The sequence below is a fragment of the Gymnoscopelus braueri genome (genome assembly GCF_963280865.1).
Source record: "Gymnoscopelus braueri genome assembly, chromosome: 10".
Taxonomy (NCBI): Eukaryota; Metazoa; Chordata; class Actinopteri; order Myctophiformes; family Myctophidae; genus Gymnoscopelus; species Gymnoscopelus braueri.
The window spans coordinates 41131940-41157338 of record NC_137611.1 but is presented as its reverse complement, the minus strand read 5'-3'; the positions used below and the strand labels follow the sequence as shown (position 1 = coordinate 41157338).

Here is a 25399-nt window from a genome sequence, read left to right as displayed (position 1 = left end):
TAGATTAGTCTAAAAAGGACATTTGGTAGAAGGGTGGAAAATAATTGACTGGAACAGAGTTTGCTCCCAGAGAAATATTGCCTCTGCTCAGCTTCGTATCAGATCTTATTGGGATGTGGACTGATGCTGAAGTCCAGTGAGACGTGGGGTCAGGGGGATGACAGTGTATTGAAATTCTCAGTTTTAATAAGAATTTAACATGTCAAGTTGTCTGTGAGTAATGAATCTGGCTACAGCTTTCACCGCCTGCTTCCAGTGGTCTGAAGCATAGGGATGAGGAAAAAGGGATGCCGTAGCAAAGTTTCACTAAAATAAAACTATCACTAACTTTCACTAATAAAAACGGGTAAACAATAGTTGTTAGTAGGATGTGTATCTTTCATTGGAGACTTGACCACATGAACCTTAGACATTTTTTTAAATACTATTTTTGACAATATAAAAATTCAAGGTATGATTTTGTGATGCATGTTTAAAAATGTTGACTACCTCCACACAGACAATGCCTCATGCGCCCCCTGTGATTTGGCGTCCCCGGACCCCATGTTTGGAACCACTCGCCGAACAGGTCAACCCCAACACCTTCAGACTCACTCACCTTCAGTTTTCACCTGTATACAGTGCTGCTGCAGCTGTTCATGCAAAGTAGGTTTTCAAAATTACTAACCAGCTCAAATCTGTACTTTTTTTTTAAAAGAAAAGTGTTATCAACAAGAAAGTGATGAAATCTCAGTGAGTTAGGGACAGCGAACACAAAAGGACCTCACTGACAAGACAAGAGCTCTGCAAGTGCAACAGTGTTGCTATAGCAGCATGACCTTGCACAGTGTGTTAAGGCTGAAAAGATTCTTCTTTTCATTGACTGAAACACTGCCTGGACTTTGCAGTTGAGTGCATGTGACCTGAGGAATGTAGGTGTTTCCATCTAGTGGTGGAAAGTAAAGTATATTTACTCAATAAGTAACTGTACTCCTGAGTAAAAGTTTGAGGTGCTTTTACTTGAGTATTTTCATTTTTCAATACATTATACTTCTACTCCACAACTTCTAAGAGACAAATATTGAACTTTTTACTCCACTACAATTGTGTGACGGCTTTAGTTACTAGTTAATTGCAGACAAAACATGCATTAACCACTGATCTTCAATTGAAAATGTTGAGTTATTTTCCTTTGTCGATGCTTTTGTACTAAGTCAAAATTTGAAAACGGGACTATTACTTGTAACAGAGTATTGCTACATTGTGTTATTGCTACTTCTACTGAAGTAAAAAAAAATCTACTTCTTCCACCACTGTATCCGTGTTAGAATGAGCATAAAAGCAACCTTGAATAACCCACGTCATCCAAACATTGAACAACTTCATTCAATGTATTGACTGAATCTATTCAATACATGGAATTACAATCCATTAAAATGCACACAGAATCTTTACCTACAGAATTGTATATGACATGCCCTGGCCTGTTGCCCTTAAAATAATGTGTCATGCATGTGACTAACACAATGGAGCTTGTAGATCTGCTATAAAAAAATCATTTTTAAAGATGAGCTTCTTTGGACAAAGAACAAAACAAATCTTGTATGGGGGTCCCTGGCACAACATATTTTCAGATGGGGCTCTGTGGATAAATATAAATTTTGTGGTCCTTGACATGAAAATGTTCGAGAACCTCTGCTCTGGTCTCACCAAAATGTTTGCCACCAGTGGGCGCCACTTGGAACTCTGGGAACTGCCATTGGACAACACTGGACCCACAGAACCTCATGATGACACCCTTTGCTTTGAGGGTCCCTGTCAGCCCCAGGTCCCCTGCTGGAGTCCTCTTAATATTTCCAGTGGTGCAAAGTAACTAAGTACATTTACTCAAGCACTGTACTTAAGTACAATTTTGAGGTATTTTTACTTTACTGGAGTATTAACAATTTTCTGTTCTTTTACTCTTACTACTCCACTACTGTACATCTCAGAGCCAAATATTGTACTTTTACTCCACTACAATTATTTGAAAACTTTAGTTACTAGTTACTTTGTAGATTTGAATTATTATTACAAAACATCAGCCCCCATATACATTTTGGCCATTTGAAAATAGCTGATCCAAAAGCTCACAATGCGTTGCGTTGCGAAGCATTGTGAGCTTGTCGATCTGATATTTAAAAAATATTTTTATACATTTGAAAACTTGTGAAATGGAACATTCTGCATAATGAGTACTTTCTACTTTTGGTACTTTAAGTACATTTTGATACCAATACTTTTGTACTTCTACATTTTGGATTCCGGACTTTTACTGAGTATTTCTACATTGCCGTATTTATACTTTAAGTAGAAAATGTGAGTACTTTTTCCACCACTGAACATTTCACCCTAGTCTAGTGCTAGCTCAGCTGTTTGCATGAATGGAAATAGAAAATGTTATGGACAGCAGCAGAACAGAACACACAGCTGTAAGTAATTCTTATTTATTGCCTCACAGACATTTCAGGATGATATAATTATTTTTATGTCTTGAATCATTTTGAATCATTCAACGGAATCATGTGCCAAAAATAGCCTCCCTACATGTCTACTGTATAATTGTGCACATTTCTGTGACAAAGTCCCATGAATGTACATGCTTTCAATTCATGCTAGCCTACAACAGAATTGTTTTGTCAACAATAAACTCAAACAAACATGCTATGCTTTGCCTTTGTTTTGCTTTTACTTTATCGATGCATCTGTAACATAGCTTCACATACTAGCCAGGTTTGTCACCTTTAATTGCAGTTTCCAACAAGCATAGACTATCTTATGTTTAGAGCTAATAGCCTACTTGGGAACTTACTTTAATGAATAAAATGTTATTTTAACCAAACTGCATGGTACAGTAGTAGGCCTACGTTAATACACTATAACTAGTACACCTGCAGTGATTAGAGGTGGTCTCGTCTCCCTACTCTTACATTGAGAAATGTAGACCCTGCATGGTGTTTGTTAGGACAATTACTGGTTGACAAGTAAGCTAGTGTACTTACTTCCTCGGGCCAGGGGTCATCAGTCATCACCATGCCGGCTTGAAATTTCTGTCAAACTTATGTTTTGCCATGGACGTACAAAATGATCAGTCTATCATATTACCAGAAACACATGGGCTTAGACCTAGCCCAAAATGTATTGGCCTTCTAATGTGCCATTGTGTCTATTTCATTTCAAAATGACAGTAGCCTATTTCTGCATTAACTACATAAATCGGTGTGCTACCTCTTCTGAAGAAAATGTGGAGACTGTATACATGTATCAACTATCAATGAAGCTTGGTCCAAGTCTATTCTGTGTTTGGGATTTAAATAATCTTGTCTTATCTGTACATGAGTGTTTTCATCACACATTACACGAACAAATAAGAACAATGGGGAAAAATGAAAAAAATAAAATATATACGTATCTTTATTTAATTTTGTATCATTTACTTGGCCACAAACATGGAGACAAGTCTTGCCACAGACACATTGATGACCCCTGCCTCAAGCTCACAAGAACAAGTACAGATCCATTCTTGAAAGAGTCGTACTGTAGAAATGTGGTCTCTCGTGCGAGAGACCGGGGTTCAAATGCTGACTTAAAAGTTACGTATTGCAGCTTTATAAGCAAACACATAAGCGTTGTTTAATCTCAATTTTATTGAAGAGCAAATACAAGCATGGTTTAATTTCAGTTATCTTTATTGGTAAATTGGTTGCAGATTTAAGCATTAATCATGTGTTTGTTCTTTGTTCATTGTTCATATGCAGGACAAATATTTGGGAGGGCGCCACCCAGCATTTCTCAACTTATAAGATTGGTGACATCATTGCCTGTGGCACTGGACCAAACCAACTGGAGGAAATTTCATTTGGGGATATACGTATGTGTTGTTTATTTAGTAATTGGCTTAAGAAAGGTTCTGTTGTTTATATATTTACAAACAAGAATAGAGATTAAGTGATGAACAAATGACTTTCCTACAATAGGAAAGTATTTTAGACTTATAAAGTCGACATACCTTTATGTGTTATGGTATTGGCTTCTAGCACTGAGGACAAGATTGCTCATTTTTGGTATGTGTCGCAGGCAAAAATGTTCAGTCGCATTGTGAGCTTGTAAATCTAGTATTTTCACTAGTTGTCATACGATAAAGTGTAGGCATTAAGTGGTTATGTGTTCAGGTCAGCACTGTAAATACATGTTCACCTTTGGCATCTATTCCAGTGCTTCTCAAAGTGGGGTCCAGGGATCCCCAGGGGTCCATGAGGGGGTTCCAGGGGTTGATGCTATTAGAAAATAGCCTATTTACAAGCTCACAATGCGTCACAAACACACGCTGTGAGCTTGTACATCTGCAATTTTCAAATGTGAACATTTTTGAATATTTTTCATTTCACATTTTCACAACATACAAATCTTGTATGGAAGGTCATTATCTCCTTTTGGTACATTTAACTGGTAGGACAGCAGTTTCTGACAAGACCTGGCAGTCGCTCGCTATAAACCCCAGCATCCGTATTCTGGGGAAAACATTCGCAGAAAATATCAGATCTACAAGCTTACAATGCGTCGCGTTGTGATGCATTGCAAGCTTGTAGATCGGCTATTTTCAACGAATACATTTAATGTAGAGCGAAAACAGAAAAGCTACTAGTATAGAGCCCTGAGGGACCCACTTAAACCCCATACATTGTTGAGCTCAACATTATATGGGTTTTAAAGTGGTTAAGCCCTTTTTCCATGACGGGTACTTTGGGGAGTGTAAGCATCTCCCCCCGAGTACCACAACACTGTTGTTCTACCAGTGCAGAACAATAGTGCGGAGAGATAGCCATAATCTGTCCCCTATATACAGCCTCTAACAAATGAACATCTGTTCAGTGTACATGCATGTATATATACCGTCACGTACATGTGCCGGACGTTTAGGGCTTTATTAATGAGATGAGAACAAGAGGGGGAATAAACTTGCAATCTGGCGTCAAATCAAAGACCTCATGATGCTGTCCTACACACATCAGATGTACGGAGTTGTCAGTATGTATGGGGTGTTTCTCTCCAAACACCCACCTCCCCACCCCCCGCTCCAGCCTGTGTCACCACGGCTCACGCTGTATCTGCTTTTCATTTCGACGGAAATGATCAAAGTCAAACCTGGAGCACTTTTAACGGCATACAGACGAGGTGTCTAAACTCCTGAAGGAAACGAGACGTTGAAGTTTGCCATGGTGTTGTTGGTGATTGTGAGATGGCTTGGTTCTGTATTAGAGTTTTCTCCTAAATGTTTTGACTTGTTTATTGCAGTCATGTTTTAAAAATAATTTAAAAATCTATATTTCTTTACTGTTATAAAAGAAGAGCACTCAATTTAAGCTTGAGTCATGCTGAAGCCGGTGTACTCCCACATACGTCTTGGACAATGAACAAACAAGCAATACAATACATATGCCAACCTTTTAAAGACTCCAAACATCTCCTTTTCAATTATATTCAATTTATGTAATGTTCATGTTAAAATGTGTTATATTTTGAAAAGAATCCATCCATTGTACCTCACCTAGACAGCCAACACAACCTGGATGAGCGGAATGGAAAAGTACTCATTATGAATGGCCTATTTAACTACTTCTCTCTCAAAATGTGTCAAACTATAACAAAATAGACGATCTACAAGTTCACAACGCCTTGCATGGACATACTTGAGTAAAGTGAAAGTATCTCAAAATGGTGCTTAAGTACAGTACTTGAGTAAAATGTGTACTTAGATACTTTCCACCACTGAATGAGACAGTGTGCACTGTGCAGTGCACCTGTCAATACGTCTGACCGTGACTATTAATCAATTCCGCAGACAGACAGACAGACAGACAGACAGAGAGACGATGTGAGACCAGTGACGCCTAGCAACCAGCTAGGTTCAGACAGACAGACACACAGCTCTCCTGTTTACCACACAACAGAGCCTTTCTGTCTCTCCCTTTACGACGCAGAGGTCAGAGTGTGCAGCTGCCTTTTTAAGAGGCCTCTTGGAAAGATTTGTACACGCCCGATACACACACACACACACACACACGATTTGAAAACAAAACCACACATCCGCATGCATTGACATGCACTCACACACAGACTGACAGACACAGAGTGTACAGACCCTTAATGGTACATTTTGGACCCCTGGTGCTCCACCGGACCCCACGTTTAGAACCAGCGCTCTATGGTGCATTCAGCAGTCATTATTTAGTCACAAGCTCTTGTTAATACTTTTCATTGGTTCAATATTCTTTATAAAACCCCACAGACACGCTTAACATTGACTTTCAAAACTTTTTAGACAGACACACACACACTCACTCAATGTGAAATTGGCTAATTTTCTCATTGTGGAAAAGTAAAGAATAAAAGTATGCACACACTGCTCTATTGAAGCCACCCAGGCATGGCAAGGTGTGTGTGTGTGTGTGTGTGTGTGTGTGTGTGTGTGTGTGTGTGTGTGTGTGTGTGTGTGTGTGTGTGTGTGTGTGTGTGTGTGTGTGTGTGTGTGTGTGTGTGTGTGTGTGTGTGTGTGTGTGTGTGTGTGTGTGTGTGTGCGTGCGTGCGTGCGTGCGTGCGTGCGTGCGTGCGTGCGTGCGCCATAGTAGAGCAGGATTCCTGTGAGCAGACAGACAGAAATACAAAGGTGCTCCTCTTTCTCTGATGAAGGCAGGCTCTCTCATCTGTCGACTTCTCTCTGTCTTTCCTTCAACTTGACTTTCTACAGGGAGAGGAAAAGAGACAACTCGCGTGTGTGTACCATGCATGTTCACATCATGTATACTTTGCATAGTGTCACATTGAGGTGCACATACTTCCCAGGTGAGGAAGGTCTCCGGGGAGACATGGAAAAAGGAGAAGGGGACATTGTGGGAAGAGACGGCGGGTGTCAAAAGACAATGATGAAGGCTGGATTTGCGAAAAGTCTGTGCCATCTTGTGAGGCATATGGAACAATGATTGATTTTGTTTCTGAATGCGACCCTTTTCTCTAATTTGTTTTCCTATTTGTTGAACAGCTTATTCGGACAATGCATCAGAGGGGTCAGAGCGGGGTGGCAACAGAAACAAGTTTGTTATTGATGAGCTATAGCCACGACTAGCTGCTGAGAATGTATCAAAGACGCCAGTGTTAACTAATGTTTAGGCCAGATTAAGACCTGAGGCCTATTCTGAAAATATGGTCCTCTGGTTTTCAGAAAAACGTATGTTGCCATCAGTGGTGCTCAAAACTTTTTCATGTCAAATGTATTTGGCCGCCAACCCCCATCTCAAAAATATTTTGTGCCAGGGACCTCCAGAAGCAAAGATTTGAGATAAAGATGTTCACTTTAAAAATATATATATATTCAAAGATTTTCACAAATAGCAGATCTACAAGCTCGTAGCACGGCACTAAGTGGCGCGTTATGAGCTTGTATATCTGCTATTTTTGAATAGCAAACCAATGTGCTATATTTTTATAGCTAAAATCTAAAATGACACAGATGCTTTCCCGGTTTTAATGGGTTAAGGATAGTATCCTTCTACAAAAATAATGTATTTACTGAAACGTGATCATTGTGAAACATGTCTATCTACATACTATATTCAACAGTGACAGAGATTGCAAAGCTTTGTCAGTTCCATCAGCGACAACCTTGGATTTGCCAAGATTCCATTTTCACACTCACAAAGACCCAGTACAGTAGCTCACAGTAGCTTTCAATTCAGTACACGGTGTACATTTAGCCCTTTTTTGTTTAGTCTCGTTTTTTGTTCAAATCACCACCAGTGTAAAAAAAAACAGACTTCATATCAGAGCTACTTTGGCACGGGACTCAAAACAATTACAGGTTTCCATTGTGTCAGCAAAAAAAAGCACCCAGCAAAAGCAACGCTGTGGTGAATTGTCCAAGGGAATCTTAATTTCATAGCCACCCACACGCTTTGGTTCTCAACACAAGGAGTACGTGTAGGGCTTATGTACCCCCCTGTTCCCTGGAGGGGAAGTGAATGAAGGCAGGATTATTGGTTACAAGATTGCTGTGTGCGTGCGTGTGTGTGTGTGTGTGTGTGTGTGTGTGTGTGTGTGTGTGTGTGTGTGTGTGAGAATTGAATTGATTGGTCTATAAGCTTGCTCAATGACAGAATGAGAGTGTGTGTGTTTTGTAATGTTTGTTTGAGAGTGTGTTTTTGTGCGTTTGTTTTTCTGTGTGTGTGTGAGAGAGAATTGATTGATCTATAAGCTTGCTCAATGACAGAATGAGAGTGTGTGTGTTGTAGTGTTGGTTTGAGATTGTGCGTTTGCTTTTTTTATAAGTGTGTGTGTGTGTGTGTGTGTGTGTGTGTGTGTGTGTGTGTGTGTGTGTGTGTGTGTGTGTGCGCGCGAGGGTGCACGCACTATTGTGAAGGCATGAATGTACATGTCTGGTTTTTGTTCACTGCTACAGAATCACCATGGGAGCTCTTCAAAGGCTCAGTCAACTTCTGCTGCTTGTCTCCATGTCAAGAAGACATCACTGTGCCTGTCCAACAGATGCACTGCTGCACAGCCTGTTGGGATGAAGTGCCTTGCACAGAGGAACAACAACCTAAAGGGATATTTAACTTTAAACCACTTCTGGGGTAATTTTAACGTCTACTCTGGCTTTTGTGTCCACCCCCCCCCCCACCCAACTCTTTTCATGTATTCTTAAAATTATTATAATAAATTCTTTAATGAAAATGTTAAACCACCTCTGCCGCAGTGCAATGGGTTAAATGACACACCAAATGGATGACACAAAAAAAGCCAAAGGCTTGTTTCCACTGTGGACATTCAACACTAGTAACACTGTAAGTCACTCTAAAGCTGTAACACAGCCCAAGTATTTATTAAGGCTTATTAGGGCCCGAGCACTGCACAGTTGTGCGAAGCCCTATTGAAACTGCAATGATTATTATTATTATTATTCTCTCAAATGAATCGCGTTTTTGAGGGGCAATACGTACTCCAAAAGTTACGCAACTTTGCGCACACATTACCAGTGGCGAAAGTTTACGTATTTAAATCGTCTCAAAAAGGGGCGTGGCCTAATGGCTCAATAGCGCCCCCTACAAAACTTTGTGCTTCAAGCCCGACAATACGGTTTCACCTACATGTATAAGAATCGTTACACACCTGTATCATGTCCCAACTTACGAAAAAGTCTCTTGGAGCCATGACCAAAACCAAAGAGGAAGTCGGCCATTTTGAATTGATAGTGGCGTTTTTGTGTATTTCACGCCATTTTCACGGGTTGTGCTTTAACGAACTCCTCCCAGGCGGATTATCGGATCCGCCTCAAATTCGCTCAGAGTACACAAAAGACGTTAACGATGAAAAGTTATCAAAAGCTAGAGTTTTCGTAAAACGGCGTGACCGTGGCAAAGCGTCAAACTTCAACGCCAAACAGGAAGTGAGAATAGCCGATCTACAATTCCTATTGGCTGGGCTTTAAACAGTCCTAACTTCGGTTCGCAGCCTGCTACCGAGTACAAATTTGGTATGTGGACTAAGACCACCAATAGGGACGAGCTGTACTTTCTGAAGCTCCGCCCCCTCTGTCTTCCTATTGGCCGGCCTTTAAACAGCCATAACTTCGGTTCGCAGCATGCTACCGAGTCCAAATTTGGTATGAGGACTTAGACCACCAATAGGGACAATCTGTCATTTCTGAAGACCCGCCCCCTCTGTCTTCCTATTGGCTAGGCTTTAAACAGCCATAACTCCGGTTCCCAGCATCGAATACCTACGAAATTTGCTAGATACATTTAGACGGCCAATAGGGACAGGTATGAATTGCTTAAGCAATGTAGCCTAACTTTTCAGCTGATTGCCATACAGACTTTTATTGAGACAGAACGTCGAGGGCCCAGTCATCGCTGCTTGCAGCTTTAATTTTTTATTGTTTTTGTTTTACAAGGACCTATGACCAAAGGTACAGTGTCCCTATATGCAAGGCAAATCGTAAAGTGTGAGCAGGTTGCAGTTCAGAGGTCAGCTCAAGGACATGTGGCATCAGTGGTGATTTCACAGTAAATAAAAACCTAAATGGAAATACATTTTCTTTTGGTTTGCTGCACCACAGCATGTCACAGCATTTAACATTAGCTAAATACTGTGACACAGTATTTATACTTGGTTGTGCACCGTGAGCTTGTAAATGTGGTATTTTTGGCGCAGCATAATAAACTTCTAGACTGTCCCTCACCAACTTGCTTGATAGATTGGGTGTTACAATATAATCCCAGAGGATTTATGTAAAATAACACTTTTTCAGGTAATTAAGGGGGCCATTATTAAATGTGTGGGAACAGTTGACAGTGGTTGAAAGAATGACAATTGTGGAAAATCTTTGTGTGTGTGTGTGTGTGTGTGTGTGTGCGTGTGCGTGCGTGCACAAACATTTACAAACATGTAAATGTATACAAACATTTACATGGTTGTATACAGTATAATTATTAAACCTCTTCAAATTCACATTTGCTGTCAGTTGGACATGAGCCTTGATATATGGCGCCATCTAGTGTCCCAATGGAGCATGTCCATTCCATCTTCAATATGATACTGACCATGATACTAACATGATACTGACCATGATATTAACCATTAACCATGATACTGACCATGATGATACTGACATGATACTAACCATGAAACTGACCACGATACTAACCATGATACTGACCATGATACTGATGATGTCGGTATCAATGGCGCCAGTAGGCCCTGATCCAGAAAAAGTTGGGAACACCTGCTCTATGGTTCTTCAGCAGAGAAGCTTAATCAAAGCTTCAGTTTGCAGTTTTAACCACAGGAGAGCAGTTTGAACAAGACAACAATGAAAACAAATTAAATCTTTTAATATTTCAATTGACGTTAACGCTATCAAACAGCTACATCAGTTGGAAAGTGCTGTAGCAGACAATACAGCTAGCTAAAATACAAATTGGTGCTATCTTGACTTAACTAATAAGAAAGTCCCAAGTGTAATATCTTTAAGCAGTACACATAACAGTAACAGGAATGGGACGGAAGAGAAGGAAATAAGTTCAAGGATTCCCAGAGATAATGTATGATCAACTGGAGAGACACATTCAAAGTTATCAAAAGGCACATTTCAATTGTAGCAGTGTACAACTGAGGTCAACATTTAACCTGCTTATTTCAGTAAACATTGGAAACACTGCTGCTCAGACTTTCTAAATAAATTCTAATAGGCATTTAACCCTATACGTATACTGAGTTGACCGGGGTCCCCCAGGGCTCTATATTTGGTCCGCAGCTCTTTTCCCTCTACACCAAACCTCTCACCGGAAATAGCAGATCTACAAGCTTGTGAGCTTGTAGATCTGCCATAACATTTTTGCCGAATGTATGCCCCAGAATATGCCTAGGGTTCATGTGGTTAATATACCCAGTTAGAATTATCTTAGAATTTAAACAGTTATTTCTAAAAAAAACAAAACAAATATTTCTCAGATTTCTCCGAAATTCTGACAGACTTCCTTACGATGCATGCAAATTATATGGCGCATATCAATTAGAAACACTGAAAAATTACAGAAGTACCCAAACGATTTTACAGCATCACAAACATGTTGTAAAGTGTCGCATATAGACAGTCTTAGTGGCAAGACCTCAGTCATTCACAAAAAAAACAATCAATGAAATAACTATGAAGCCACAGAGTGGATAGAGAGTTTCAAATGGTACCTCAACATCTCAGATGGCAGTGCTAATGACTTGCTAGGACTCACCAGTGGTGGACAGGAATACAATACATACAGTACTTGAGTACTGAACTTAGGGACATTTCTTGAGTATATCGTTGCTGTCGGGCAGAAACCTTTTTATCTCCAAATTTAAACTTTTAGTTTTTTCTTAAATTAACGCCCTACTTGCTCACACTACAGCCTCACACAAAAGCATCAAAAGTAGCAGATCCAGTAGCAGATCCAGTAGCAGATCTACAAGCTCAGAACGCGGCGCATCGCGCCGCGTTTTGAGCTTCTAGATCTGCTACTTTTGAATTTGAATCCTGAAAAGTAGCAGTTTTGTACATAATATGATTTTTTTTTACATATGTACAAAACTGCAACTTTTCAGGATTAAAATTCTAAAAAACTCATATCGTCCCGACAGAGACAATATGTACTTTTTATACTTGACTTTCACTCCACTACATTTCAAAGACAGATAATTGTACTTTTGACTCCACTACATTTCTAGGAAGGGTGGAGTCAAAAGAGAAAATGCACTTTGTAATTTGTACTTTTGAATGAGCAACTTTCCCTAGTAGATGAGTAATATTTGACCAGGAGTATCTATACTTTGACCACCGACTCTGTTCTGGGGATGAGTACTTTCATTGTCCACCACTGGTCTTTACTAACAAACAGAGTTGAAGGAGCCACCCGGGACAAATTTGATTGGCTTAAAGGTACATTTCACATTTCCATGTAGGTGCACACCAAACCTTTTTTTTTCTGCTCCGGAGTCTGTGACATAATCTCACAGAGTCCTGGCATCGTCACCCCCGTATCTCACATTCTATTGGACAGAATCGCTGACATAACAAAACAAAAAAAAGTGAAAAAATAGATCATTATCATAATTTTCACCTCCTCTGATGCAACAGAACCTGAATTTTCAGAGATGTCACTTTCAGAAAATTCTTTGAACCAAGTTGGATTTACTTGAGCTCTCGCCTTGCTTGCTTCCTAACTATTGTTAGGAAGAACAGAGTACAAACATCTCAAAACTAAATCCGATTGGACATCATCCTAGTGTTCAGCTTCATGAAAAACGACCTCAGCTTACACAGCTTGCACTTCTTCTTCTTCCTCTTCTTCTTCTTCCTGTTCTTGGCTTTCTTATACACTCCTTTGTACATATCCTCCTCCTTGTCCACCTCCCCCTCATCGACCCAGGGCACCCAGGCCCCGCCGTGCCTGTCGGGATTGGCTCGTGGGTCGTCGGGCGGAAAGTGAACCGGTACGGCGGTCTGGTTATAGTAGACCAGCCGGTCCAGCAGGACTTGGACCACGTCCGGCCTCTGGTCCGCCAGATCCCACCGCTCGTATGGGTCTTCAGTGATGTTGAACAACCAGATGTTTTTGTTGGCGCCGGTTTTGGACGAGGAGGCCGATGAGGTTCGTTCTAGGTTCCACCAGCGGCCTGGGAGAGTGGTAAGTACCTGGAGACCAGAAATTGAATATTATTTGTATTTTGATTTAACCTGGTTAGTCCACACTGTGGTTTAAAACCTTTTTGCCCCTTCCAAAAGAGACCTGAAAGTTCACAAGTGAAAATTCACTATATGTGAGCATGTCCAGAACAGGAACATCACCTTCTATTCAGGAAAAGACAGTATACATTTTCAACAACAATAGTTTTTATGTTGTTTTTGTGTACTTTTCAGTGTTTGTCAACCAACTCAATTTCAACTCAACTTCCATCTATATTGTCACATCATAGGTTTTACAGGTGCAAAAACCTGGGTGAAATTCTTTGTCATACAAATATATGTGTATTTTTGTCAATACAAATTTCAATCAGTGAATTAATACCTGAGGAGGAACCCAGTCTCCGTGACCTGGATCTCCAGTAAGCAGCTTCCAGTCCCCGACTCTGATGGCAGCCTGGACTGATGTGTCCCACACTGGCTCGGATGACTGGAACTCAGCCTGGGGTTTGGGTTGGAGATCTGGAAGGAGCTGGGGCTTGAGTTGGGATGGGCGGTGGGGTTTGGGTTGTGGCGGTCCTGACAAAGACAGGTTCTGGTACTGAGATTGAGTCCGGCTGCTCTGTGACTTTAAATGTAACTTAGCTTGGGGCTGGGTTTTTTCCCGGGCTGGTTCTGACAGTGACAGGTTTTGGCTTGAGGACTGGGTCTGAATGGGCTGTGGCTTTAAAAGCGTCTTGTACTTGGAGAGGGGTTGGCTCTCAGAGTAGACTTGAGACTTGGTTTTAGGTTTAAGTTTGGATTTGGATAGGGGCTTAATCTTGGGGAGTGGCTTGGATTTTGGGAGGGGCTTAATTTTGGGGAGCGGCTTTGATTTTTGGAGGGGCTTAAGCTTGGGGTGTGGTTTGGATTTGGAGAGAGGCTTAATCTTGGGCAGTGGCTTGGATTTGGGGAGAGGCTTAAGCTTGGGTTTGGGACGGGGTTGGGAAGGAGACTTCTTAGTGGCCTTTGATTCTGATCCCAACTTTGACCCCTTTTTTTGTTGGGGCTTCTTGACCTTCTTGAGCTTTTTGGGGGCCGGACCCGCGGCTTTCTTAGACGTAACTGTCAAGACGAAGGAAACACCAACTACATTTAGCATTCATTTAATTTGTTTAGTCACATAAGGAATATAAGGAATCTTTCCCGCCGTTTGATTGATCTTGGAGTATATTTCATATCATAATATACAAATCTCAGTCATATGTTTGCTTACAAGTAGCCTACAGTCAGACAGGAGAGTTGATTGAGTCAGAGAGGTGCCGGGTTGTCTGAGCTGGGAGTGGGGGTTACAATTAACATCCTCTTTGTCTTACCTGGGAGACAGAGAGCATGTGTCCCCCATCCCCCTTCCTGCCCTAACAGTTGCAAATGTTTTGGGTCGGGTGGGGGCTCACCTTTGAAGTCTGACACACCCATACCTGTACCTCCTCTTTCTCTGAATGTGCTATAAAGACTATGACATGTAAGCTTGTAGGGTGTGTGCCACTCCAGGCCGTTAGGCTGTGGAGCTGGCTGTGGAACTCTGTACTATGCAATAAATGGAAGCAAAGAAACCTCACTGACCAGTGAAGACTCAAATTCATTCTACAACCCTTCATACTCACCACTGGAACAACAAATTATCTACAATATGGCGTTGTTGGCAACTACAAAAGTGCAATAGAATCTTTAAGTCTGTGGTTTTCTAGACTGTTCATCCCTTCATGTTGTCCTAAACCTCACACTGAGCAACGCTTTTTTATATTCCTCCCATATCTCTTATTAACCCCTTCTTACTTTCTCCTTTTCTTTTTTACTACATTCCTTCTTAACTTTCTTCTGTTTTCCCTCTTTTTTTCTTCCCCTGTCTTGCTCTTGAAACCCCATCTTTTCTCCTCCTCCCTGTCTTCCATAGCTGCATACCTCTTTCTGAAGGTCTTGACATCATAAGACAGACGTCTCAAAACTCAAACTACCTCAAACTAAGGTAAGGTCTGTTTCTTGATTCTGAGGAAGGGCGAGAGCCCGAAACGTCACAGCAGCACTCAGGTGCAATAAATACAAAAATACTACAACTGGAGCCCACAGTGTGCGAGCGTTCTCTTTCAGTTTACAAGTTATATTTTTTGGCTTAGCACCTGCCCAAATTTAGGTGTGGATATGCATGTCTCTCCTCCCTTTTATAAGGTCTGTTTCTGAGCCAAGGCATTCTCTGAGCACCTCCTAACACCTCCTATAACGGTAATCTCCTATTCAAACACTTTTACGACTGTATTCGCTTGGTGTCAGTGTTCACCTGGAGCTACTTTCTTCTTCTTCCCAGGAGGTGTCTTGGTGGAACCCTTGGCCGTGGCTGGAGCAGGGGGTCTGTTCAGGGGGTCTATGTTGTGTAGTATCTCCAGGCGGGGTGACTCCTTGCCCTCGCTGAGGGTGTCCCAAACATCATAACCATCAAGACCCTCACTCTGCGGCAGAAAAGAAAAGAAAAAGAAAACATAACAATGAAAATGGGTCAAAATGATTCTACAGCATGTATATAGTCTATGGTACCGTACTACCATATGTCTTTCAGTAGTGCCCTGTTCTCCTTAGGCCATGTCAGTTCAGTAAGTATGTCCGATGTGGTCATTGGTGGTCCAATATCACCAAGACATATACAGTGCCTGTACCAGTGATTCTCAAACTTTTTAATTTCAAGACAGACTTTTTTTTCTCCTATTCTTTTTTTGGGGGTTTTATCCCGGGGACATAGGTGACCACTGACCATTCATTCAAGAATATAGAGACCGATAGCAAAAATAAGTTCAAAGTCTATAATATGTTTTAAATGCAGCACTGCACAGCATGACAGCCATCTTAGGTGTACTAAATTATATAGGTGATAAGCAGTATTGACAGTAACACCGTAGAAAGTGGCCGGCCAAAAAATGCCTAGCAGAAGCCCTGCCACAGGTGCAACCAACCTGGCTGATGTTTCCTCCAGCCAGTCCCACCAGCGTGGGGAACCAGTCGGTGATGTGGAGCAGGTCTTTGGAGATCCTCCTCCGGCGCTTCAGCAATGGGCTGTGCACGAATGCCACCCCACGTACTCCCCCCTCCCAATAGGTACCCTGGGAACAGAGATTTACATGACAAATTAATGTATTGTTATTAAACAAATAGCATTGTCTTTGAGACAGACAGAAGGAAGGCTGAACCCTACAAGAACCTTTTTTTTTGGCTTCGGTGGGTCAATAAGAATAAAATGATGCGACTCGTTGTAATCTTGTAGATCTGCTATTTTTGGCTAATGTTCCTCCCAGAATATGGATGCTGGGATTCAAGTGGTTAATTAATGGAGATATAACACATTTACAGTATGTCAAAGCCTGTAGGAGGTCGATGAAAATAAACAGCGGAGATCCCGGTGGCAAGACCACCAAGTACACAATTCTTCAGTGGCTCAAGTGCTAGGCAGACGGCAGACTACTAACAGGGTGAGGTCTAAGGTTCAGAACTCAGAGCTTAGTCGTAGCGAGTATAAAACAGTTTGGTCCTCTAAGAACTCTGTTCGGTTCGGCAAGCCCTGCCAAAGCCGAAAAAAAAGTCTGGCGTTGTTTTAAGTATGCTGTAGCCTTAAAGGGGAATTTTGGACTAAAGGTCGTAACACGCGGCAAGCGGTTCACACGGGCGGTACCGCTCGGATCAGCGGTGATCGCGCCGCGATCATTGTTGTTTTTTTCCTCCTGCGCGGTGCGGTGAAAAGAAAATCTCACCACAATCCAGCTCTTGCCGCCCGCGCGCGCGTGCACAAACGAGCACGCGCGCGAGAATTTCACGGGGCCGCGCCCACCTGCCTCACCGCCCCTCAACTTCTCCGCGCGTCCCAAATAATCGCCCGCCTCTCATTGAAAATGAATTACATAGGCGCGTTGGCCGCTTGCCGTGTGAAAGGTCATAGTGACAGAACACTGTAAAAAAATATATATATATAGAAGTCTCGCTAGACAAGATCGAAATATAGAGATTTCAATCTCGTCTAGCGAGACTTTTTAAACTTTTTTTGGAACACTGCACGTAAATGTTCTATTTCTGTCTTTTACTGTCCATTCATAATTTGAAAGACTGACACGTTGTCCAATGTAAATGAGGGCAATTACAACACTTTGTTGTACAACCAGTCATGTGCAACATGGAGGTTAAGAAAGATTTTAAAGACAGAAAAGGAAAAGAAAGGAAATATAACACTTAATAGGATGCACAGTTTTAAATGTGCTAGAATGTTATAAAAAAGAGTAGTAGGTTAAAGCACATTTTTAAACAATAAATAAATGTATGCATCAAAGTAAATACTTTACGGCCACGCAGGGGCCAGTTGCTCCCGCCCGTGAATGGCTGGGCCCCGTTATCCGTGGAGTAGATGATGACACTGTTCCGGTAGTATCCGTACTTTCTGAGAGCGTACGTCACGTTGTGGACTGCCTCGTCCACTGTGGAGACCATAGCAGCGAACTTGCGCCTGGCAATGTTGGTCATGTCGCGGTACGGGTAGATGTAGGATTTGGGTGGCTGCAGGGGGGTGTGGACCGCCTGAGAAGACCAGATACTGCATTTAGTTCTCTGTCTTGTAAATGTTACAGTTTACCCTTTGTTCCATATATACAGTATTACACTACAGTATGTATACATCTATCAACTGCTTATCCAGTTCCGGGTCACGGGGATGATATATACATTATACTGTATTGTATATCAGGATTAAAATGTGCTGTGTAAAAATATATTACATTTTAAGTAGTATTGTAGTTCCATTACAATCGTTGATAGTATTAGTGGTAGTAATAGCAGTTGTAGTAGCAAATAATATTTGTGGTGGTAGCAGTATTTGCGAACGCGGAAGGAGGCGCGGCAAAGCCGCGCCTCCGACCAAGTGGAGCTTACTATGTAACCCTGCTCAGGTTGTGGGTCTGTCTGTCTGTCTGTCTGTCTGTCTGTGTGTCTGTGTGCATGCACTACCTATGTAGAGGGCGCCAGAGTGCAGGAATTTAGACAATGCTCTGATTTAAATGCAACACCACACACACACACACACACACACACACACACACACACAATGTTCCCCATCACAGTGAAATAACACGGATTACAAGTCCGTAAATACACAATATTTTCGAGCTGCGTTCGCTTCCAGCGTTCGCGCGTCTTACTTGTAATAATATCAATAGCATTCAGCGCAATACATGCTCTTTCTGACGTCAAAACCTTTTATTTTTTTTCTGGAAAGGGGAGTGATGATAACTACATTTTGATGTCATTCAGAACTTCTGATAACTTTTTTTGTGGACGCTCCTGCACTCCTAGATGTCCTGACTGTCCGAACTCTTTCAGAAAGCCGGTCCGAGATGGACGTTTTTTTCCAACGTCAGAAAGAGCATTTGACCTTTAGTAGTAGTAGGAGTCCCAGTACTGGTACAATACCTGAAGGGATAGCAGCAGGAAGAGGGGCTTGGCCTTGGGGTCATGGCTTTCCAGAATCTTGCGGACCCTCTGTGTGTAGAGCAGGGTGGAGTACCTCCCCTCCTGGCCCCAAGCCACATCTTCGTCCGCATGGAGATCATATCCGCACAGCCCTGGGCCGTCACAGGATCCATAGCTAGGGAAAGATCAGTGATTCTTTTTAGAAAAGGACTCCCAGGTGAATATGCATTAGGCAACGGACCACCATTTGATACCAGTTTTTAATCTCTGGGACCCCAATCTACTCTGAAAAATCATGTTAATTTAACTGAGAGTGTACAAATGGAACCAAATGGACCCGTACGTGTCCATTTGGTTCCATTTGTACATCAGTGGAACCAGTGAGACAGACAGAATGGTTGCAGAGTGTGAGTAAAAGGAAGTGAGAGACGCAGACAGACTGGTGATTAGACAGACTAGCCTCACAGTTGGTGGCCACTGTTGCTAGGATGCAGGTAAGGTAAACTTAGGTCTAAATTTGGAAACACTAGTGCTGTTGTTAGACTACATAGAGCAGATATCAGAGCACTTGGAGGCCAGTCTATCACATCAGTCATGTATGAGGTAGTGTACACACTATGGTCCTTTAAATAAAACAAAAGGCACTGCCTTTTACATTAAACCCTATGAGAAATGACTGAAATGCATCGTATTCATTATATTCACCATGGCGTTGTATTTTCTAAAGGGCAGGCCTGTTTACTATATCGCAATGAATCAGTGATTCATTGATTAATCGCAAGCAAGCTGACGGAACCATTGTGGTCGAGTCAGCTCACGGTCCAGCAGCCAGTGGTGTAAAGTAACTAAGTACATGTACTCAAGTACTGTACTTAAGTACAATTTTCTGGTACTTTTACTTTACTGGAGTACTGTATGTCCAAATTTCAGTCGACGCAAGCAGCAGCCGGTTCCCTGGTAGCAGAGCTGACAGGTGGGGGAGAGAACTCAGTCTCTGGCAGCCCGTCAATAAAATACAATTTTAGGTGATAAATATGCCATACAGTTGCTCAATCTTGATTACATCCTACATCTACACCTACTCGTTTAGAACTTTGTCGAGTTGTATTGAAGTCTGTTTCAGTCAATCGTGGTGGTTAGTGTAAACATAGCCTGATACTCCAACCTAAGAGAGTTTGGAAATCTCCATACATGGGCAAAAGACACACACACACACACACACACACACACACACACACACACACACACACACACACACACACACACACACACACACACACACACACACACACACACACACACACACAGGAAATATCCGCCCATTCATTTCAATGAACAGTACTCACATGTTGTACTTAAGTAAAAGTATCGATACCGCAATATTGGATATACTAAAGTCCGGTATTCTAAATTTACTTGAGTAAAAAGTACAAACGTACTGGTGTCAAAATATACTTAAAGTTCCAAAAGTAAAAGTACTCATTTTGCAGAATGTCCCATTTCACAAGTTTGCAAATGTATAAAAGAAATTATGAAAATAGCCGTTCTACAAGCTCACAACGCGTCGCAAAGCTTCGTGTTGTGAGCTTCTAGATCGGCTATTGTCAAATAGCCGAATGAAGTGGTTAATGTATATTTTGTAATAATAAAAATCTACAAAGTAACTTTCAAATCATTTTAGTGATCACAATATTTTCCTCTGAGGTGTAGTGGAGTAAAAGTATTGAAAATTGCAAATACTCCAGTAAAGTAAAAGTACCTCAAAATTGTATTTGAGTAAATGTACTTAGGTACTTCCCACCACTGTCAATGGAGATGCTCACCCCGGTGCATACTTCTTCCGGGTATTCATTATTAAATCATTGTGGCAATAATGATTGGTATTCCATCGCATCATTGTGGTTACCGCAAGTGCATTAGTGTCCTTTATGCGTCTACGTTTCTAACTACCTCGACCCCATTGGTCGAGCCATGAACTGCTGTGCTGAGTCCAAACTGGACTAAGACACTTGGAGACTAGCGCTTCAAAACTCCCTCCCGATCCTAGGGGCTTGATATATACAGTGACATCAGTCCATATATGGGCATATTTGTCCAGACACACATACCCAGAGAGAGATAAACAACTTCAACTTCATTGAGGAAAAGAGAATAGATAGATTGACACTGCCTCAGCCAATCACACTGCGAGGTCAGAACAAACTGTGACGTCGCTGCCAATATAAAAGCTGCTGATGGAGCAGCTAGTGTTCATTGAACTTTGCACAATAAATGAATTTTTGAGGATTCAACCTTTGCCCTTTGGAAAGTCAGGGTGGGAATACAACAGGACGGTACACATTGGAAAAACACCCCTCTACATTAGGATATTAACATACATCTTCCAATCCTTACAATACTCTGGGCATCATAGGGGCGACATAGGGCAGCAACAATGCCAGGCCCCGGTGCCTCCAGTGACAGACATAGGGCAGCAACACTGCCAGGCCCCAGTGCCTCCAGTGACAGACATAGGGCAGCAACAATGCCAGGCCCCAGTGCCTCCAGTGACAGACATAGGGCAGCAACACTGCCAGGCCCCAGTGCCTCCAGTGACAGCTTCTGGGAGTTAGGTATGTACAATAGCACAGTGAAACGTGTGGATGATGCAAACCGTCTCTGCAGCGACCTGATGACTTGCCTGCAGGAGCGTGCACGCGTCGAGAAAGCCTACGCAGTGCATCTCACAGAGTGGGCCAAACGCTGGAGACAAGCCATAGACAAAGGTCCACAGACCGGCACATTGGAGCGAGCGTGGGTTGGCCTGTGCACGGAGGCTGAGAAGGTGAGCGAGCTCCACATGGGGGTTAAGTCATCGCTGATGGGAGAGCTGTACGAGAAGGTGAAGAAGTTTCAGAAAGACACCTTTCACAGACAGTCAAGCGGTAAATTCAATCAGACCCAGGATGCAGATGAAGGCTTCCACCAAGCACAACAGCCCTGGGCAAGGAACCTCAAAATAGTGGAGGTAGAGAAGAAAGCATACCACACAGCCCTTAAAGGTGAGAATGAGGTGTGGGGCCGAGAAAACAGCGGCAACCCAGACTCCCAGAAGAAGTTCCAGGACAGGTTGGAAAAATGTCAGGAGGAGGTTCAGAAGCATAAGGACCGTTATGTGAAGGCCCTGGAGAATTTGGACAGGGCCACCCCTCAATACAAGGAGCACATGGAGAAAGTGTTTGAGCAGTGGCAGCATTTTGAAGAGAAACGCATCTGCTTCTTCAGAGAGCTACTACTGGAGATCAAAAAGAACATTGATCTCTCCGCCATTCGCAACTTCCAGACAATCTACCGCACGTTGGAAGACACAATCTCAGCTGTCGAAGCCAAGGAAGACTTGAAGTGGTTCCGGTCCAATCATGGACCGGGCATGCCCATGAACTGGCCCCGGTTTGAGGACTGGCCCATCAGACCTAAAACCCCGAAGAGGAAGACATCAGAACGTTGAACTGGACCAGATCAACCGGTTCAGCCAACATGTCCAGCAGCAGCCTGACCGTGCCAAATAAAACAATACCGGTGGGCTCGAACCGAACCCCCTAGAGAATCTATGCTATCAGCACTGTGACGTCTTCACTGTGCGTGTCTGTCAACATACAACGGTACATAGATTACTGCGTGGTAGTTTGAGGCCAGATTATGATGTCAGTCAGCTATAATGGCAGTACAGTGATATCAGTACTGTGACGTCAGACATGACAACAGACAAGCAACTTCAACTTTAGAATAGAAAGAGATTAGATTGACAATGCATATCCGACAATCACAATGCAAGGTCCGAACTAATTGTGACGTCACTGCCAATATAAAAGCTGTAGATGCAACAGCTAGAGTGATCATTGACGAAGTTGACCAACAATTCTCTAGAAACGGACGGAGAAGGTAGAGGAGAAAGAGAGAGCAGGGAAACCACTAACGGGGACAACAGATTGGTAGGATACCAACATTAAGACGTAAGGTCTTTCCACATGCAATTGAATATCGACTCAAGGAGGGAAAATCCTCCAGGAAGTGAAAATCCTCCAGGCCCTATGATGTCTTCATCCAGCGGCAGCTTCTGGGAGGTGGGTAATTACAAAAGGACAGTGAAGCGTGTGGATGATGCTAACCGTCTGTGTAGTGACCTGATGGTCTGCCTGCAAGAGCGTGCACGCATAGAGAAATCCCACGCAGAGCAGCTCACAGAGTGGGCCAAACGTTGGAGGCAAAGCATAAACAAAGGTCCACAGGACGGCACGTTGGAACAAGCGTGGGTTGGCCTGTGCACAGAGGCGGAGAAGGTGAGTAACCTCCACATGGAGGTGCAGTCGGGGTTGATGGGAGAGTCCTATGAGAAGCTGAAGAACTGGCAGAAAGACACTTTCCACAAACAGATGACTGGTGGATACAAGAAGACCCGGGAGGCAGACGAAACCTTCCGCAACGCACAACAGCCCTGGGCCAAGAAACTCGAAGTAGTAGCGATGATGAAGAAGGCATACCACTCAGCCTGTAAAAAGGAGATTCTAGAGAGCAGCCGAGAAAACAGCAGTAAGCTGGAGAGCAACAACCCAGACTACCAGATGAAACTCCAGGACAAGGTGGAGAAATGTCAGCGGGACGTTCAGAAGACTAAGGAACATTATAAGAAGGCCCTAGAGCAGTTGGACAAGGCCACCCCTCAGTACATGGAGGTCATGGAGCAGGTGTTTGAGCAGTGGCAGCAGTTTGAAGACAAACGCATCTGCTTCTTCAGAGAGCTACTACTGGAGGTCAAGCAACACCTCGACCTCTCCACCAATCACAGATTCCAGGCTATCTACCACACCTTGGAAGACAGGGTCTCAGCTGCTGATGCCAAGGAAGACCTGAAGTGGTTCAAGTCCAATCACGGACCGGGCATGCCCATGAACTGGCCCCAGTTTGAGGACTGGCCCATAGATTGTAAACTGAGCACTCAAGAGACAGAGAAGCCGTCAGATCGTGTCACACCGACTGGTATCAGTGAGATTGAACCAGTGCAGCCAACCAAAACCCGCAGCACCCCCAGCCTGATTGTACCAACTAAAACAGCACTGGTGGGCTCGAACCCCTTAGAAAAGGTGATGAATGCTGTGGAGGAGCTGCAGAGCACACTTCTCAACCACATCAGTGTTAATAAAGAGGAAGTGAAACCTGCCAGCACCATGTCTCCGTATTGGTCAGACAAGGACACAGGCTTGAACCCCTTTTCTAACAATGGTGACAGCAACCCATTTGAGGATGAGACCCCGTCTGCGGGGTTATCGGTGCCCGTTAGAGCCCTGTATGACCTCAGCTTCAAAGAAGGCGATGAGTTTACCAGGATAGGCAATGAAGATGACCAGGATCAGCGTGATGATAATGATTGGCCAGACAAGAACATGGGTGGAAACCCTTTGTCCACCAACAATGGTGACAGCAACCCATTTGAGGATGGGCCAACGTCCCCGGTGATATTGTATGACTACGAGAGACAGGAACAACAGTACAAGCTTCTCAGCTTCAAAGCAGGCAGCGATGATGAGTTCAACAAGATAGCCGATGGGTTCAACAAGATAGCCAATGGGTTCACCAAGATAGCCAATGAATCTGATTATGATTCTGATTCTGAAGAGGACCAGGACCAGGATGATGATGATTTCTCAGACAAAGACATGAGTGGAAACCCTTTGTCCACCAACAACGGTGACAGCAACCCATTTGAGGATGGGCCCACGTCCCCAGTGATATCCGATGACTATGAGAGACAGGAACAACAGTACAAGCTGCTCAGCTTCAAAGCAGGCAGCGATGATGAGTCCACTAAGTTAGCCAATGGGTTCACCATGATAGCCAATGAATCTGATGAATCTGATTCAGATTCTGAAGATGACCATGACCAGGATCATTGGTGATTGGTCAGACAAGGACACAGGTGGAAACCCTTTGTCTACCAATGATGACAACAACACGTTTGAGGATAGGCCAATTTGAGTCATACTGTGTGACTATGAGGAAACAGGAACAGGACAGGCTCAACTTCAAAAGCAGGCGATGACTTTACCGAGGCAAGGCAGCTCAAAGACAGACAAGTGGGCCTGTAATCCTGCAAACTACATGGAAGACAATCCAGTAGTGACTCAAACAAATGAATGAAAGGTCCACAAAGGGAGAATCCACTCTCTCAAGTAGGCCAAGGAAGTCAATCCCCGAATATTTTTCACATTTTGAGAATATTTGTTTGTTGAATTCATAGTCTGATCCACTGTCCCACCATCTCTCCATGTTTGTGCAAGACTGACGTTATCAATATCACGCCAGAGATTCACAGGGAGGCCATGTCGTTGCCAGACTCTGTCTTGTTTATCTTTTATTACATTCAAATGTTTTATTGCTTTAGTGGGCTCGATCTCTTGACAGCCCAGTTAGGTTATTGTCACTTCTTTTATTGCTTTTTTTGCGGCAAGGCGAGCCATCTTTGGGAGGTTTCATGTGCATGTGTGCCTGCCCGTTTGACCAGAGCTGACTGATCAGCACCAAATGTCTTATGCACGCTGCCAGTGGCTGGGCTAACTTCGTACACCTCCACAATTTTTTTACATGTGTTTTATACTTTTTCAAATACTTAAGTTAAATTTTATGATGGAAGTCAATGGGGCATGGCTTTGTGAGGTA

At 42.9% G+C, this 25399-nt stretch overlaps 3 protein-coding genes across 4 annotated transcripts in view; 2 read left to right on the top strand and 1 right to left on the bottom strand.

The window, feature by feature from the left end:
* Nucleotides 1–10889: 10889 nt before the first annotated feature.
* Nucleotides 10890–25399, bottom strand: part of LOC308092900 (arylsulfatase I-like) — a 20691-nt gene continuing 6181 nt past the window's right edge. Inside the window, exons 6-11 of one of the 2 annotated variants that reach the window (XM_080439027.1) lie at nt 18707–18881; nt 17582–17818; nt 16213–16359; nt 15546–15714; nt 13614–14332; nt 10890–13240 (exon numbers count right to left, since the gene is read on the bottom strand). In XM_080439027.1, coding sequence (XP_080295153.1) covers nt 12806–13240; nt 13614–14332; nt 15546–15714; nt 16213–16359; nt 17582–17818; nt 18707–18881 — 1882 coding nt within the window. In that variant the 3' untranslated portion in view covers nt 10890–12805. The remainder of the gene's footprint in view (nt 13241–13613; nt 14333–15545; nt 15715–16212; nt 16360–17581; nt 17819–18706; nt 18882–25399) is intronic. The other variant, XM_080439028.1, reaches the window with a different exon arrangement.
* Nucleotides 21231–22467, top strand: LOC308092789 (protein kinase C and casein kinase substrate in neurons protein 2-like; the record flags this gene model as incomplete). Its single annotated transcript, XM_080438888.1, has 1 exon — nt 21231–22467. The coding sequence occupies one exon, from the start codon at nt 21231–21233 to the stop codon at nt 22191–22193; it is 963 nt and encodes a 320-aa protein (XP_080295014.1). The 3' UTR covers nt 22194–22467.
* Nucleotides 22858–24639, top strand: LOC308092787 (protein kinase C and casein kinase substrate in neurons protein 2-like; the record flags this gene model as incomplete). The annotated part of the gene is made up of 1 exon (XM_080438887.1): nt 22858–24639. The coding sequence occupies exon 1, from the start codon at nt 22873–22875 to the stop codon at nt 24637–24639; it is 1767 nt and encodes a 588-aa protein (XP_080295013.1). The 5' UTR covers nt 22858–22872.